At 34.9% G+C, this 19,130-nt stretch overlaps 1 protein-coding gene across 41 annotated transcripts in view; it reads left to right on the top strand.

Annotated features, from left to right (window-relative positions):
• ANKS1B (ankyrin repeat and sterile alpha motif domain containing 1B) overlaps window positions 1–19,130 on the top strand; it is a 1,029,975-nt gene that overhangs the window by 148,582 nt on the left and 862,263 nt on the right. For all 41 annotated transcript variants that reach the window (XR_011534653.1, XR_011534657.1, XR_011534652.1 and 38 more), the window contains 2 exons: window positions 6,892–7,048; window positions 12,621–12,917. Coding sequence is in view for 30 of the 41 variants with exons in the window: in XM_070599947.1 (XP_070456048.1) it covers window positions 6,892–7,048; window positions 12,621–12,917 (454 nt within the window). In the remaining 11 variants the exon portion in view is untranslated. The remainder of the gene's footprint in view (window positions 1–6,891; window positions 7,049–12,620; window positions 12,918–19,130) is intronic.

Raw genomic sequence — 19,130 nt, 5'->3', positions numbered from 1 at the left:
TGTTTCCATAAACATTATGATTTCTAGGCTAAAGTTCATGGAATCATAGAGCTGGAAATACTGTTACAGGGTCCTATAGTTTATTCTTTTGCTTTGAGCACAGGCTTTTCCCCTACCCCCAACATATAATCTAAAGCTTTCATACTGCAAATTAATCCTGTTTGCTCTTATTTTGTACATTTTATTGGGAGCTTTTATTTACCACCACTAGGTAATTCACAAATGGAGCAGCATTTTGTACCTGAAATGCATTATTTCATAATGAACAATTCATCTCCACTTAGCCAAAACAGGACACAATGGAAAATGTACTGTATTGGTGATTTCCTGGGTCATTTGTAATTATAGATTAGAAAATTATTACCTTTAAATGATAGAAAGAAAACATGGTCAGAAGAACTAAATTCACTAGCAATGATTCTAAATTATTTCAATAGATAAGTTAGAGACCTATCTGTTTCTCTCTCGCTTTTTAGAAAAAAAATATATGGACGATTCATTGTCTGTCTCATATATTTCTACTACAACTTTGATTCTCTTAATTCTCTCTGAATGGCAATTAGACAGCCTGCCTGCCAGCCTTCCTTCTTCCTCCTTCCCTTCCTCTCTCCCTCCTTCTGTTCTTCCTTCCTTCGTTTCTTCTTTCCCTCTCTTTCTCTTCCTTCTTTCCTTTTTCTTCTTCCTTCTTTTCCTCTTCTCTTTTCTTATATCCTTTCTTTTAAATAATGATCTTATCATTCCCTATAAGGTTTTCCTAAACTTGTATATTCATATTTCATTTCAGTTCTCCTTCTCTTCTAAGCAAATTGCTCCCTTTTTTTCTGGTTAAGTTTCATTAAAGTACATTGGGTACATTGTGATTCTTGAACGCTATTTTGAAAAATTTCAGCAATAAATTGTTGTTGTATCTGAAATATGTATGTTCTTTGGTATGTTTAGGGTTAAAATATTTTCTCTTTTTGCTTCTCATTCCTTAAGTAAGTTAATGCTTGAATTGTAGACTCCATTATCTATAATCCAAATTGCATCTCAAATTGGATATAGAATCTAGCTAGAAGGCTATCTGCTGTACTTTTGATTTGCTGTTTCATAGGCTTTCTAATGAAAGAAGCGTTCTTCCTCTAAAAATTTGTGTAATCTGGTCCATGAAGTTTCTTTTAATATCCTAGAAATATTGTTGGTCTCAATGTTTCTTTCTTGTATAAGGATATTAACCAGTTAAAATTTGCCTTTATTCACTCTATCTAGAAATCTATGAGAGTGAATTCAGTGTATAAAGAAGCTACAGTCAGAAAATGGAGAGTATTGTCCTAAAGTCTTTTCATCATGTCGAGCACATTTGCAACTTTATTCCAATTAACCAGGAGTAAAATCTTCAAGAAAGTCTGAAATCAAAAGGACCTTAGTGAATTTTAGAATATCCTTAGTTTGTTAATACTACATCCATACGAAGATGATTTGCATTTATTTCAAAGTTCTTAGGACTACCAACATATAAAGGGAAGATGGAACAAAATAAATGTTTTTGCTTATGATTTAATTATAGGGAAACTTGCTGCTAATTTGAATGTTGAACCTTCCCAATTAGTTTAATTTTGCTCAGAACATATACTGAACTTCTTAAAAGACATTTCATATTAATCAAGAAGTATATTTATATCTATCAGAAAATGAAACAAATTAAATGTAGTAGCAAAAATCAGTACTTTTAGAATTCTTATATTTACCTGCACTTACATATATTAGCGTCAAGCTGCAAAATATTGCAATGATTTAAATTGGATTATTATTAAATTTGATATTTTGTTTTGCTCCTGGGAAATGGAATTATTTTTCCTGTGATCCCATCAACCACATTTACTTTAGGATTTTAGAGCATTTCTTATTTATCAAATGCTGTATATCAGAAAGAATGCTACTTTATGTTTAAGATATAGGAATTATTTCTCTGCTTGCTCTTCTGTAGACATTGTTCATCAATATAACTTAATAGTTCATGGCAGGTGACCAAGCACAGTCAACATGTTCATTTGTTGATACGTCTGGAAGATATAAGGTGCAACTTAAATAAAAATAAAAAGTAATAATATGGATTTGGTGGGATCTCATTTAACTACTCTTTTAGTTTAGATATTTTAGAAAGTACTCAAAATTTGATTTGTTCTTAATGTGTCTGGTTGAAAAAGGTCTGTGTAATACATGTTACTTGTGATCTACGTGGATACATCATAAGAAAGATTAATGACAATTTGTTGACTAATAATTTATTTATGATTTGGTAAAACTGACAGGCACTCACTTGATCAGAGACATCACTTTATATTTCACAAGTATGTTTTTGTCGGGGAGGAAAGATAATTTTCTCTCTACCCTTCTGGGTTGTTGGCTGAGACCCCTTTGTGATAAAAAAGACAGATTAACAGGAGAAAAACAGAAGTTTAATAACATGTATACCTTCTGTGTACGTGGGAGATACCCAGGAAAACTGATTAACTCCCTGAAATGGCCCAAGTCACCACCTTAAATACTATCTCCAGCTAAAGACAAAAGAAAATGTTGCCGGTGGGTCAGCCAGTTTTGGGAGGCTATCAGGAAAAGCATAGTAAATAAAGGTAAGATTGGTATGCAGATTTAGGTTGTTGCCTTCTCCACTGATAAATTTCTAGAGATTTAGTCATCCTCCTCTTCCTGCTACAGAGAAGGAGACTCCCTTAAAAATGAGAGACTTCCCTTATAAATGTAAATATCCCTTCCAAAAGACTAACTTCTACTCAGTTTTCAGAGCTTCTCCTGTGTCTGCAGTTTCTCAAAATAACCAGCTCAAAATAATCCTATGCCAAAGAGGCATATTTTGGGGTGGCATATTTTTCCCACCTTCATTTTCACATTAGAAATCTGAGCACAGCTAGTGCATTAGCTGGTATCTATTGTTGACCTAAAACAAACAAACAGCCAGTTATTTTACTAGAGAAATCTGTTTATTTGGGATCAGCAAAGAATTGCAATTCAGGATGTGTGGTCTTCGGCAAACCACAGGCAAGTCCCAAGAAACAAAGGAGAGGGAGGGTTCTTTTATTAAGTTGAGAGGAGCTGTTATAAAGGAACAGACTGTGAATTTGAAGTATAGTGGCTTTTCATTGGCTGAGTTATGGCAGTCTTTCATTGGCTGAGCTGTTGCAGGGCAAGGAGGGATGTCTTCCTTCCTTCTCCTAGGGTAGTAAAGTAGTATCGCTTCCTGTTGGAGATGCAAGATAGCGTCTCTTCCTTTTGGGGTCTGTAGTGTATGTTGCATGGCACATGCATGAGAGTTCTCTCTTCTGTCCTCCAGACTCCATTTTAAATGAGGTTTCTGTTTATTAATTTTCACACTCTGAGTAACATGAAAGGCTCAACTTAAATAAAAATTTAAAAAGAAATTTAAATTAAAAAATAAATTTAATAAAATAATTTTTTAAAAAGAAATAAAATTAATGGTATTTAGTTAAGATTTTAGTGTTTGTCAAAAAGAATTTCATAAACATACGGATTAGTCTTTTCTGATTTAGATATTAGATGCTGGTAACACTACACAATACAAATGATCAGTAAGTTAGTTTTTCCACTATATCATAAATCTTCCTGATAAATAAAGAATGAGTGCATATCACATACATTATTAGAAAATGTCAACAGAAATTGAACCAAGAACAAATAAAATTCTGAATGGTTTGAGTGAGAGTGAAAGAAAATAGGATTGATAATGCCATCAAACTTTCCTCTTTATCCTTTGAAAGGAAATGCTTTTAGGAGTTTCAGCATATTTTTTTATTTGCTTAGGCATTGAGAAATGAAATTAAAACCCTTTGCATAATTGTCTTTCCCTGATATATGAATTTGGAGAAGGCTAGTTTTTGATAAGTTCTACTTGTTAGAACCAGATATTTAAATTTATTGTGCTTCTTTTGGTATTATTTTACCTTTTATTTAAATGCTGAAATATTTCAGTTAAAAAAAATCACTGAGGGGGCTGGCCCCGTGGCCGAGTGGTTCATTCGCTCTGCTGCAGGCAGCCCAGTGTTTCGTTGGTTCAAATCCTGGGCGTGGACATGGCACTGCTCCTCGAGCCACGCTGGGGCAGTGTCCCACATGCCACAACTGGAGGGACCCACAGCAAAGAATATACAACTATGTACTGGGGGGCTTTGGGGAGAAAAAGGAGAAAAAAAATCTAAAAAAGAAAAAAATCACTGAGATTGCTCAACATTGCAGCAGATTGCTTTGAGAATAGTTTTTTTTTTTTAAAGATTTTATTTTTTTTCTTTTTCTCCCAAAGCCCCTGGTACATAGTTGTGTATTTTTTAGTTGTGGTTCCTTCTAGTTGTGGCATGTGGGAAGCTGCCTCAGCATGGTCTCATGAGCGGTGCCATGTCGGCACCCAGGATTCGAACCTCTAAACCCTGGGCTGCCAAAGCAGAGCACGTGAACTCAGCCACTTGGCATCGGGGCCACCCCGGGAATAGTTTTTGATTGTATACAATTTTACAATCATGTCCATTTCTTGTTTGATTCACCCCAGAACCCTTTGAGACTGGCAACAAGACGTAGTCTCTAAATTCTTTTTTTCTTTTTTTTTAAGATTGGCACCTGAGCTAACAACTGTTGCCAATCTTTTTTTTTTTTTTCTGCTTTATCTTCCCAAATCCCCCCTGGTACATAGTTGTATATCTTAGTTGTAGGTCCTTCTAGTTGTGGCATGTGGGACACTGCCTGAACATGGCCTGACAAGTGGCGCCATGTCCGCGCCCGGGATCCGAAGCAGCAAAACCCTGGGCGACCACTGCGGAGCTTGAGAACTTAACCACTCAGCCACGGGGCCGGCCCCTCTGAATTCTATTTTAACAATATCTGAAAGAGAGACAAACGTATGAATTGCTCAAGATAACCAAGTTAGTAAGTATAAAGAGTTGGGACTTCGAACTAGATCTTCTGGTTCTTAGTTGCTTTTGTTATTCATAGGTATTGAATCCTTTATACCTCAGTGTAGTTATTTATTTCAGAATGGAGATAAACATATATAACAACTCTTGTAGTATCAGAGAGGTGAGAAGTGTGTGAACTGACAACATTCAAGTTTCCTTGTGATTTTCTGATTCTTTTATTCAAAGGTGATTTGCTGGAAGCATTTTTACTTTTAAAAGATTTTATTTTGCCTGGGGGCAAGATCTAATATTATCTAATGTTTCACTATTTATCAAGTGGCTTCTCTTCTGTGATCTCATTTAAAGCTTTGACCGGTCTTGTCCAATAGGCATTATTATTATTACAATATCCCCTACAGAAAACAAAAAGAAAAATGTAAGACTAAATAATTTCTCTAGGGTCACATCATTAGGTAGTTTACATAGCCGGGACTCAAATCCAAATCTTCTAAATTCAGATCTTATAAAATAATGTTGTTTTTTTAAAAAAAGAATGTTAAAATGACATTTATTCTTATTATCTCTGAAATCTTATCATTAGAAAATTTATGTCTCCTTGGAACTTTCTAAATATTTCTACAACATATACTTGGTCCTTTCATTATGACTTCATGCATTTATCCATAAGTCCAACATTGCAAGTTGAGGCTACATTCTGGGCAATTCATTTTACCAGTTACTGTAATTTTGTGTTGTATCATGTCTGTTTTTCTTGTGGGCTATCAGATCCTGACCTCACTTCTATTCAAACTTCCTCCAACTTTTCTCATTCGTTACTTGCATTTAGAGCCTGGCTTCATGAAATATTTAAATTTAGCCCTTTCTGTTACATTCATTCTCACCATTGTGATTTGTTATAGATGAGAAAAAATTTTAGAATATATTGTAATTATGTATGTATGTATGTATTTGTATATCTGTCTGTTTAGTATTTCATTTAGTGAATTAATAGAATTTGCTTCTTAAATGTATTAAATGTACAGTTTTTGTTTAGAATTACTGTTTGATTGATTGACACAAAGTTCAACATAATGCATACTAATAGTTATTAATTGATTCCGCCTAAGGATGAATATTGCAGTTCAAAATTTTTTACTTTGAAAACCTGATGGGGATTAAATACAGAATCCTTTAGATAGGATATATTATTGAGTATGTGTTGAAATTCTATCAGTGGTGGAACTTGTCTCTTAAGTGGAATTCCTTCTTTGGAATTTCCCTTCACAGCCGTTTCTTAGGCTTGGAGGAGAAAGTTGAAGGAGTGCAGAAGTATGAACAGCACACATTCAAAGTATGTTGTGTGCCGTGGCTGAAAAGTTATTAAACTTTTTTTCAACCTTTGGCTCATACTGCAGCTAGCTTGTCAGAGTCCCTTTCCTACTGTGCTGTCTGCTTTCTCTCTTATATGCATCTTCAATTCCTTTTTCCAATTCTCTAGGAATGATATAAACTCCCTAAATGTCTCTTGGTAGTATGATGACTTTTTTTTTTTTGTAAACAAGGAGGTTGCTCGTAGCTCAACTTTTCTTTTATGGTAAATCTAAGATTTGAGCTATCTGGAAAGAACTCCTTTTTTAAAAAAATGGGAAGAGGTATTTTAAAAAATTATTTTACTTAATTCATTCAGTTAATGAAATTAGATATATTTTGCCTAAATGAATTCTATTAAGTAGTTTCATTGGTTAGTGAATTCTCTGTGTGTGTGTGTGTGTGTGTGTGTGTGTGGTGATAGTGGTTTTCCAGGTAAGTAAAATAGCCAAATATGGAGTAGTCAGACTCTTAAACCCAATTTTATGTCTTGGTACCTAGAATGATTGCTCTAAATTGTCATCCAGCATCTAGTATACGTTTATAATCATTTGTTTAATAAAATCTGTGTTGTTCAGCATATTTTCTTTTCTGTTGTGTTCTTTTTTTTTTCTTTCTTGCTTAGGGATATAGTTCTCAAACTACTTCAATATGAGGCATCAACAAATGTAGCAGACAACAAAGGTTATTTTCCTATTCACCTGGCTGCCTGGAAAGGAGATGTGGAAATTGTGAAGATTCTTATTCATCATGGACCATCACATTCCAGAGTCAATGAACAGGTGCACTTGTCAAATGTGTGCTCATGCTATAATTTTTCTAGAGTTTTGTGAGGGCAAAGCCACATTGAAAAATGGATTATTTCTGTTTTTACCCTGGCAAAGACCTTTTCACTGCTGAATTTCCTAAAGGAGAAATTTGAAAGATTCTTTGGCATTTGTATATGGTGCATAGGCACTAAGTTGGGCATTTGTAAAGATATTTGTTATCAAGAGAATCCCACATAAAGGAAGTACTTGCAATATTTTTGCCTGCCTTATATAATCATCCCTTTTATAGTTGTTGAATATTTAAACATATAACAGAATTCACATTTGTAATGCGAATTAGAGTTTTTTTTAAATAAAATTTTAAATGCTAAAACAATGAGGATAGCTATCATTTACATGATGCTTTACCATTTACATAGCACTTTCACAGTAAGTACAATTTGTGATCAAAATACAAAATACAGTGTATACAATTGCTAGGCATATATTAAAATAAAAATTTCCTGTATGTATATATATGTACATATGCCCAGAGTAAGTTGAGTAAAACACAGCAGCAGTATAATGCTGACAGATAAAGTCAAAATATTTGCAAGTACATAATATGCATATTACACATAATGGACATATTAAAGAAGGAATGCCATTCTTAGTATTCCAAGTAAGTAAGACCAGACATTCCAGAAAGTAAAATATTGTCCCCTAATATAGTATGATAACAAACATCTTGAGCTCTGCATGCCCCCTACTGTTCTCAATTTGTAAAACTATATTTGAAAACCAGCATGCAATCTAACAACTGAATTACAGCCATGGCATTAAGCTGCAGGTTGGCAGTTGTCCAATATCAATGCAAGTAGGTTACTCTAGGGCAAGCACATCTAATAAAGTACAGTTAGCGTATTGTTCAAATGGTTACAGACTTTGCAGGCCTTTGACTGAAATTCAGACTAAAGAATAAAAAGTAACACTAGCACTAGCTGTAAACAGTAAAAGGAAGAAAAAGTACATACATTTTTTTCCAACAAAAGGCAGTTGTAGAAAGAAGTGATCGTGACAAATGTTTTATTAATTGGAAAAGTATCTTATTAATATTTATCCCAATAAAAATTTTTATGTTTACAGGTTACAAAATACAGAATATTTTTAATGAGAATACACTCATAAATTCAGTCTTTAAAAAAAGACAGATTTGGCTATCTTTATCACCATATCATGCTAAAAGGAAACTATGAGAATGCTGTTCTGTTCCTCAGAAATCCAAAAGTTAGAGATGATTTGTGGGATGAGCCATCTGGTGGTTATGCTTAAAACTGCCTGAATGCCCCAAAGAGAACCTGAAATAGTACGATGGAAAAAGAATCCAAGGTTAAACAAGAGGATGTTAGTTTTACAAACAAAGTATTTTGTAAATGCCATGAAAATAAGAAAAAACACCTAGTATTCATTTATATTTTAAGTGGAAGATTTTAATGGCATATAACTGTAATGGTATGTTTTTAAAACAAACATTTGTTTTCTGTGCTATTGAACAGATCAATTAAAATATAAAAAATGTCTTTTTAAGGAGATTGGAATGCAAAATTCTTTTTTCATTTCTGTTGCATTGTGTTATGGTTTCTATTAGCAACAAATTGAAAATTTCTTGAGATTTTTGATACTACACTTTCAGTATTTGTTTGCTTCTTTGTTTTTATGTATATACTCCTTTAGTGCTGAGGTAGTTCTCTTATTCAATGTCATTTCTCTTAAAAGTTTCTGATGTGGGAATTTTATTTTTGTGAGTAACTTTCGGTTTTAGTTTTAATTCTTTTTCCCTCCCTGAATGGGACAGAAATGTATTAGTTAATTATAAACCTTTATGTATTTACACAGTAGAGGAAAGGAATGAAAATTGTAACTGACATTTATTGAGACATAAGATAGCCAGGTACTGTGCTAAGCTCTTTCACCTGCAATATGTTATTTAATCAATTCTCACAATCTTCTGAAGTGATTATTATCACTCCCATTTTATAAATGAGAAATCAGGTTCAGTAATGTTAAATAACGTGTCTAAGGCCACACATTACTAGGTGACTAAAACAGAGACCTGAACTCAGGTCTCTCTAATCCAGAGCCCTGCACAATAGATCATTGGTATTGTCTTCATAACTTCTATCACTTATGGAGTGTTTGGAGTGTTTACTGTATGCCTCACGTTGTGCAAAGTACTTCATCTCTATTATCTTACTAAGCAGCCTGATGAGGTAGGTATTAATTATTGTTCCTGCTTTATATTTGTGGAAGCTGAGAGATTAGGTAACTTGCCCATGATATCACAACTACTAAGAAATGCAGCCTGGATTTGAACCCCGGTTTTTCTGATCCAAAGCCTAAGCTCTTAACTGATATAGTTAACATCATAGCCACTATGTGGAATGTTAAAATTATGCGTAATTGTCAGGGCTTCATTCTGATTTCTGAAAGTTACCTTTGGTTTCTAATACAACTTTCTTTAAAAATAATTCTATCTTAACATTTTAACATTTAAAGTTTACAAAGCATTTTCCTATATCTTCTCTCTTTTGATTTGTAAACTACACTTTAAGGTTTATAGGGAAGGCAATATTCTAATTTTACAGATAAGATAGGTTCAGAGAGATCCAGTGGTTTACTGTCGCTAATAAGTGCATGTTAGCACTTCAACCTACGTCCTGTTCACCATTCTGTACTGTCCTAGAATCAATGGTCAATTTAGGGTGATGTAATTTTGAAAACAGAGTAGACCCCCTGCCCTATTATGGTTTTTATAGTTGCTACATTCTTCCTATCTTTTGTCAACTGATTTATTATTTTCTTTCTTCTGATGTGATGTATATTTTCAATTTACAGTTTTCTGTGTATTCATCTTTTCTTCTCCTCTTTCTCTTTTTTTCCTTTATTTTGATATTAGGGCAAAAACCAGAGGAGCCTTATATCATAAGTATATTCCCTTGCCATTCTCTAAAACTCAAACCCAACTAGTGTTAGATAGTTTCCATTAGTCTTATTTTGAAGCAAGATCTTTTGTAAATAGCTTTTGTCAAACAGTGTCGTTCTGCCACTCATTGTCTGGAAGTGTCCTGATTTTTCAGAGAACACTTATTTTGTAAAAAAGAAGAAATTTGAAACTTGAGGAACGTTCGATGTAGACATACTAGCAATTATGAATCAGTGCTTCATCGCAGTCTATTTCAAATTAGATTTTTTTAGATCACTAGTGAGTATGGAGACGTATACAATCATGCCTTTGATAAAGGTACCACAGTTGTGGTTTTCACTGATGTAACAATCCAAGTATGTGATGATCACAGATAAACTCTATGAACATTTTTTCCTGAGTAAGTCTCAAATGATTGAAATAATTTTTCTTGAGATCTAAACAGTGCTAATTGGAGTTGATAGATAGCTTCAATTTTGCACTTATAATTTCCTAGGCTAAGGGCTCTGAAAAAAATAGAGAGGTCTTTGAGGAATCATTATTTCATAATTGGCTTTTCTTTTTCTCAAAAGGTGCTATATTTTGAAAAGTGAGATTGAATCTATTTCCAACCAAATGGAAATTTGATTTAGTCAGGAGGCGTATTTCTATATCATATTTTCATGGTATAGAGTAATAAGATTGATTTTCTTATCAGGCTTTTAAAACTTAGCCAGATAAGAGAATAAGGGAGTGTGAACCTGTATGTAGTCAGTCACTATGAGAAAGTAGATAGTAACACATTCCAACCAAGGACAGTAATGATGGAAGAAACAATACCTCCAGCTGGATTTCCCATCTATCAGATCTTAATTTTTCATTGACTGTCTCCAAGGAGTAGGTTTTCCCTCTGGGTGTGGCCTTCAATAGCCTCTTCTGATACTAATTTGAAAGATAAAGTCTTAAGCAGCCTTTTCCTAATGCTCATTAAAAAAATTTTTTTTTAAATTATTTTCTTGCCACTCCTTTTTTCAAGTTTTCAAATCCTCCCTCTCTCCTGAACTCTCTCCTCTCAACTGACTTATTTGCATTCTTCGGCCAGAGCAAGGCAGAGTTACTTTATGAAACATTAAGATTTCTTTGGGTTTGAACCCTCCGTTTCCTTTTGTTCTGGTCAGAACAGCTATCTAAGCAGCTACTTCCTATTCCCACTTGGTTGGTGTTCGTTTGGGCAAGATCTATAGAAATTCTGCTTTCAGATCACTAATTTCCTTTTCTTCTTCTTTGACAATATAGCAACACATGGCAGGCCGTGTGGTATTGAGGAAAGAGCATGAAGGGTTTTGGATTCTGACAGATACTGATTCCAAAAGATCCTGATTCTGCCTGGGCATGTAATTTAACTTTTTTGTATTTTAGTTTCTTCATCCATGATTGGGGATGATAATACCAATCTTGTAGGATCATTTGTAAGAGTTAAATGAGACAATGTATGTAAAATTTTTAGACACTCAGCAGATGGTGGTAGTTATAGTTGTTATTGTGGAAGATGGTATTAGGAGCACCAACGTTGGGTCTGGGTTTCCTAGGTTCAAATTGTGGCCCCAAAACTAAATGGCTGTATAATTGAAGGCCAGTTATACAACTACTCAGTGCTTCAGTTTCCTCATCTGTAAAATGGGAATAAGGATAATAATAGTATCTATCTCAGAGTGAGCATTCAGTGAGTAAACATATATGAAATGCCACTGTGCCCAGTACAGTGTTAGCTGTGGTGATGATGGCAGCCTCCCTTCTCTCTAGAACCCACATTTAGGATCATTGGATTTTTGTTACTAAAATTTCTTGTTCACATTTCTCCTGATTGACCCTTCCACATTCTGCCTGCACCATCTGCCCACATGGTCTTAAATGTCTATCTGCCTTGGAACTCGGTTCGATTTTCTCCATTTTAACGTTTTTTTATCCTGCTAAATTTCTGGGACAAGCTCATTGATTTTCAACTGAAACACTTATAAGCCGCACATGTAACACTTTGATACTCCTTGTAAATTGTCTGGGAAAGATCTGCCTCTCAGTCTACAATTGTATTTCAAAAAGATACTATTTAATCTTAAGGCCAGTATGTCTTCATTCTCTTTGCAAAAGAAGCAATGATTTGTACTTTTGTAGATGATAAAATGAGGCTTAATGTGGGAAAACTTTCTGTAAATCTTTCATTATCAAGAATTTACCATCTTAGCTGTTTTTTGGAAAGCCAGTCTGTTAACAGTGTGTTATAATTGTTATTAATCTCTTTCATTAACAAATATCATGGAGGCATGATGCACAGTGCAGATAACACTGACCATCTGGGCCCAGGAGGGCCACCGACTGACATGGCTAAATCATTTATCATTCTTGGAAATTGGAATATATAATGCAGGGAAAGGTTTGATTTTTCGTATTGAATGATAAAATGTGATATTTTTGATGCAATAAATGATAGATACTTTATCAAATATAAAATTCTATTAGGCGTACTTATTAAAATAGATAAATCTTAAACTTACATTTTCAAAGCATCTCAGGTTTTAAATTGTTTAGATTTTGATAACTAATTGAATTTCTGAAAACTTACATTTTATATCTTTGTTTTAACAGAACAATGAAAATGAAACTGCTCTACACTGTGCAGCTCAGTATGGACACTCGGAAGTAGTTGCTGTTCTTCTAGAAGAGCTCACTGATCCTACCATTAGGAACAGCAAGCTAGAAACACCTTTGGACTTGGCGGCACTCTATGGACGTCTTAGAGTGGTCAAAATGATCATCAGTGCACACCCTAACTTGATGAGCTGCAACACTCGAAAGCACACACCGCTGCACCTCGCTGCACGTAATGGTCACAAAGCAGTTGTTCAGGTGCTGTTGGAAGCGGGAATGGATGTGAGCTGTCAAGTGAGTCTTCTTTTAGCTATGCTTTAAAAGTGATGATGCTCTTGCTTTTAACATACAGATGTTAAAAGTTACATGTAGAAATCTTACCATTTTTTTAATCAATCAAATTGTCCACAAGTATTTTTGTAACTACTAAATTCATGACACTGTGCCACACACTCTTGGGCCATATGAAGACACATAAGTCATAATCTCTAACCTCATTCTAATCTGAGGGCTATACACCTGAAAAATTATTACTGCTTGGCAGTTGTATGTGGTATCATTAGTAATTGTTTCCTTTCTCCCAGTATCTAGCACGTAGCCTGACATAACCTACGAATCCAGTCAAAGCTGAATGAATGAATGAATGAAACAAAGTTCACTTTAACATTTTTGAGTATGTGCTTTGTGTTTAATTTGTTGACACATTTAGAATCCAGTTCTCACAGCTGTCCTATAGGATTGAGAGTTTATTAAATTCCAGTTAAGAGATGAGGAATCAGATTCGAAGACTGAAGAAACTCGTCTAAGAATACATAGCTGATAAACCCAGAATGTGAATTTAGACCTACTGATTAAAGTCCAGCCTCTTTCCACAGTAATGTACTGTCTATACATGACTAACGAAGGAAAGATCACTATCCCAAAGGGCAATCAGAAAAAATTTTACTGGAGAGGTGTGATTTGAGTTGAGCTTTGAAGGACAGATAGCTTTCAGATAGATTTCCTTTCTCCACAAGGAAAGGGCAACCTGCTTTTATTATCTGTCTCAAGTTAGCCCCAACTCCAAGGTTAGCTTTTTAAAAAATTTTTAACGTTTTCTCCTTTTATCACTGTTTTTTTGTCTTCCAAGTTGGTGGCAGCATTCTTATCTTCCAGAGACTCTTTTGGTTCCCGTCATACTGTGACCTTCTCTGTATATTAGTAAGCATAACAAACTATTCTGAAGCTTAATGACTTAACACCGTAACTATTTATTTAGCCCATAATTCTGGGGTTGGCGATTTAGTCTGAGCTTAGCTGGGTAGTTCTTCTGTCTTTGGCTGAGTTCACTTGTAAGTCAGTAAAGTGGCTTTGCTTCAGGGATTGACTGGATGTTGCCTGGGGTAACGGGTGAGACTGCCCTGTGTCTTTCATGACCCAGCAGGCCACATTTAGCTTGTTCACATGGCAGTGGTATGGTTCTGAGAGAGAGAGAGAGAACAGGATTATACAAGGCCTCTAGAAGCCTAGGCTTAGAACAAGCATACTGTCTCTTCTGCCATATTTGATTGGTCAACCCGTCTCAAAGGCAGCTCAAATTCAAGGGGTGGGAAAACAGACTCTACCTCTCAATTAGAAGAGGGTGTGAATTATAAAAAGGGTATGAATACCAGAGGGAATAAATGCAGCCAGTTTTTCAAAGAGTCCACACATTCCAGGTAGAATTAGTGTTCAACTGTGGGGTTTCTTTTCCTAAGGAACTGTTGAGAGGTTGAATCCAGTGTCTCTAGGGGGTTTTTTACTGAAGTTTTAAAACTTAGGCCTTCCAATCCTAGGTTTGAGGCTCACACCCTGAATCAGAATTTTCATTAGAGCTTTGCCTCTATTATTTAGTTGTTTAGACATTTGTAATATTTTTCCTTAATTTCTTACTTTTCCTACTGTGGCAGTCTTGAAAATAAGCACAAGAGTTTTTTCTAGTCCTCATATTAAAAAAAAACAACTTTCCTCTCAAAGGGCTATTGAAATGATATGGATACATGTTTACTATTGGAGATGACTCACAAAGTTACTTTCTTAAAGTATGTTTAATGATAAACTAGTTGCTTATTGTAGAAATGTTTTATTTCTCTAATCTTGATTTACTGCTTTCATAACACTTCTGGAATATTTCTAAACTTGATTGCACAGACTGCTTTATAACCAAGGATTTTTCACTATGACTGTTTGAGATCAATAACTCACTTCATGTCTGTGGCCAAGATCTTTTTACGTTTTGTACTACATGACATGACCAGAAGAAAAAGTGTTTGGATTAAATTTTATATATGCATATGGTACTTCTTTTTTCTACAAAGCACTGTATTTTATGCTTTTGGAGAATTAAAGACAAAAAGATCTCTGCCCAAAATTTAGTGGAGGAGATAAAAACTTGCATGAATAACTCCTATACACAGCATGTTAAAATAAATACTAGGACAAAGGGCTATGGAGATACAGGTGAGGAAAAAAATATGTTTTAGGAGGGAAGACTTGAGGAGACATTGATAGAGTTACATTTGAAGAGAACCTTGAAAGTCTAATAGGACTTTGAATTTTAGATACAATTTAGCTTGCAGATGTGCATTATTTGGTTAAAAGAGTGCTTTAAAATATTGAATTTGAATGCTTTTGGATGGGGTATATGTACCTTCCAAGGTCCCAACCTCTCTCTACCATCTTATATCATTGCCAGATTCATTCCTTTTGCTTTTCTACTTGGCCCGTGACAGCATTTGTGTTTGTTGCTCGTATATCAAATGAAACGGAGGCAATATGCTCAGACTACTGTGAACACTTAATCAGAAGCATCAGGGCTGGTGCCTGAGCAGCATGGGCAGTGTCTTGTGTTGCTATACCTCTTTCATTGATGCTCACTCCATGATTTCATCTTGGAAGTTTCCAGGAAGTAGAGCTGACAAAATATTTCTAAAATATATCTTAATGAGTGGAATCTTCCACTGGATACAGTTAGCCTTAGTTGATGTTTTGCTTTTGTTATTATTGCTTTGTTCATAGAAAAAAGTTTTTTTAGTCTCATTACCTTTTTTGGTGAATATTTAATTTTATTATGTTATTGAAATTAACTGTCACCAAGTTTTCCCATCAGATTCACTGAAAAATTTTTTAATATCAAATTTGAAGTAGATATTTGTTGATTTACTGGCTGAGAGTGAATAATACTAGACAGTAACCTAAAACTGTTTGAGTGGCTTTAATATTCATTAAATTGCTCTAGTTAACCAGTTGGGAATTAGCAGTATTAAAAGTAATCCCATTTGGTAAATGACAGTAATACACTTTTAGATTTTAATTACGTTCAAGTTATTATGAATAATGCTTTAAAATTTAGAGATGGCTTTGGAGGATCTTGTCTTTTCCTTGTAATTGCAAATATTTTTAAACGTAGCATTTATGTTACTGTTTTCTGTAGAAATTTTGTTTTCTGCTTCATTTCTCTCTGAGCAATTTTGAATTATAACATATCTGAACTAGTGAGCAAAATAATTTAATTCCTGTTTGGGTGCATCTTGTATTATATTTACTTATAAACCCGTTAGTGCTAAAAGATTTCTTAATAAAGAGAATCAGTGATATTAAGATATTAAGAAAGTAGGGTTTAATTGGCCAGATTCTCTTGAAATTAACAGTTATTTCTTTGGATTTCACTTGGTTCTGGGTAACTAGGTAGTGATGGTGTCATATTATGCTGGTGATTTAACTGTGTGTGTTTCTTATAGGTTTCTGTTATTAATACTTCAACAGTTAAGGTACTAGCATAACATTAAGCCAGTTGGATTTTATTTGATTGTTAAAGGAAATGAAAGTGAAATTACAGAAAATTAATAATAAAGAGTACAAGTTACCAGCTTGAAGCTGTTAAAGATGCAAAACTGAGTTAAGGTACAGTTTTTGCTCTCAGAGTGCTTATAGTGGCAGGAGAAATATGTGCCTAAATGGACAGATTACATTTTGATAATCCATTTACTCTCCTACTTCCCTAGATGATTATTTTAAAATTTCTCCTCTTTCCAAAACTTCAGCGTTTCCCTCCCTGTTATCTTTCTGTGATCATGGCTTTGCTTTTACTTCACAAGAAAACAGAAGCAATCACATATTTCTACCACCACATTTGCCAATGCACATGTATCTGCTTTCCTTCCTGGTGCTTTAAATGAACTTTTTAGGTTTATTTCTAACGCAGGCTCTTCTACTTGTGCACTGGATCCTACTCCCTCTTGTCTACTTGGGATATAATGCTCTGGAAAAATACCTCTCCCTTTAATGCCACGTTTCCCCCTCTCAACTGTATCATTCCCATAAGAACACAAAGATGTTGTAATATTTCCCATCTTAACAAAAAAACGCCATTTTCTTGAACCCACATTTTCCTCTACTTGTTACCCCCTTTCTCTGACCTTTTTCATGCAGCATATTTAGAAAGAGTTGTTTTGTATCAACTTTTTCCCCTCCATTCTCTCTTGAAGCCCCTCTGGCTCCCTCAGCTCTATTAAAAGTCTTTTTTTTTCCCCCTTTTGGTGAAGGTGACTAATGACAGCCATATTGTTAGATCCAACAGCCAATTCTTAGTCCTAATCTTACTTGATTTATTATTAGCAAAGTTGATATCTCCCTCCTCTTTGAAATGCTTTTTTTCTTTTGACATCTGAGACACCACAGTCTCTTGATTCTCATTTCCTTCACTGGCTGTTCCTTCTCAGTCTTACTTCAGGTGGAGCCTAAGACCTTGAATGCCTGCCATTCAGCCTGGCAGCTAGATAAATTTGCCAGGCCTCACAAAGCTGTTATCCCTAGGGGTTGCTCACAAGTTAAGCCTTTCTGTTTTCTGTCCTCCTTTGTAAAGTCATACCCCTCTCTCCTGAGCCAGGCTTTATTTTCATTCCTCTGTAACCCACTGTAATAGCTATTGCCACAATACTGCTACATAACAAACACAGAAACCTCAGTGACGTACAATAGTAAGCAATAACATTTTTTTTCTCATTCACATGTTTGCAGGTCAGCTGGGGAAGTTCTGTTTCATACTTTAAGTTAGCCTGGGCAACTCTGCTCCATGTGTCTGTTGTCTTCCTCCTAGGACTAGCCAGTGCATGGCCTAAGCATAAGAGAGCAAGTCCAACCAAGCAAGCACAATTTGGGCCTCGTTTGCATCATGTCACTTACCATCCTTTGCCTAAAAGAAGTCTCAAAGCCAAGCCCCAAAAGGGTAGGGAGATATTCTCCACTCCTATAGGTGGAAAGAACTGTAGTCATATGACAGAGGGGCCAATAGTGTAATCTATCATGTCCCTATTCCATGGTTACCTGCTCTCATCTTCCTGATCTCTAAACATCAGAGTGTCCTAGGGCTTAGTACTCAGATCTCTTTTCTTCTCTATCTGTGTTTACTTCCTAGTTGACCTTATCGGGTCTCTTGGCTTCAAATGACGTCTTTACCTGACAAATACAAGTTTATTTATTCATCCTGGACCTCACTCTGAACTCTAAATTAGGTGTGTAATTGCGTACTAACATTTCTATTTGATGACTAATGGGTGTTCAAACTCAACATTTCTAAAACTGAACATTTAGCTTCTATAACCCCTTGTCCCCAAATTTGCCCATCTTCCAATCTTTCCCACTTCAGCAAAAGGCATCACTATGCTTCTAGTTGTGTGGCCCCAAAACTTCAGGATTTCTTTCACATTTTACACTTAGTTCCTTAGCAAATCCTATTGGCTTTGTGCTCAAACTATATCCATTTTCATATTTTCATTCCCTTCGCTATTACCACCATAGCCCAAGTCCTGATCATCTCCTGCCTCCTAACTGGTTCCCCTGTTTCTTCCTTTGCCTCTGTATTAGTCTGCTCGGGATGCCATAACAAAATATCATAGACTAGGTGGCTTAAACGACAGACATTTATTTTCTCACAGTTCTAGAGGCTAGAAAGTCTGAGATCAAGGTCCTGGCTGATTCTGTTCTTTGTGAGAACTCTCTTCCTGGCTTGTACATTGCCGCCTCCTCGCTGTGTCCTCACATGGCCTTTCTTCTGTGAACAAACAGAATGAGAGAGAGAGTGAGCTCTCTGGTGTCTCTTCCTCCTTTTATAAGGGCACTAATCCCGTCTGTTTTTAAAATAGGTTTTCTAATTGTTTTTTTAGTAGTAATGATAACACTTGTCATTACTTTTTAAGTTAATAATAAGACTTTTTAAATCTTTAAATCTTTAAAGATTTATTTATTTAACATTCCTAATAACCCTATTCCATTTTTAATATTTTTTTAATTTACAGAATATTACAGAATTAATATTACAGAATATTACAGAATAGGGATTCTACTGCTTTTCATCCTTGTATTTTTAAATATTGTTTAGTATTTAAGAATTTTAAATTGTGTTATTCTAGGAAGGGTTTTTCTAATTTTAAGTCCAAAATTTTGTGAAAACTTGAAGGAAATCAAATTAGTAATCAGACAATTGGTTGA

Source organism: Equus przewalskii, chromosome 29 (genome assembly GCF_037783145.1).
Source record: "Equus przewalskii isolate Varuska chromosome 29, EquPr2, whole genome shotgun sequence".
Classification (NCBI taxonomy): Eukaryota; Metazoa; Chordata; class Mammalia; order Perissodactyla; family Equidae; genus Equus; species Equus przewalskii.
This window is presented reverse-complemented; position numbering and strand designations above follow the sequence as displayed.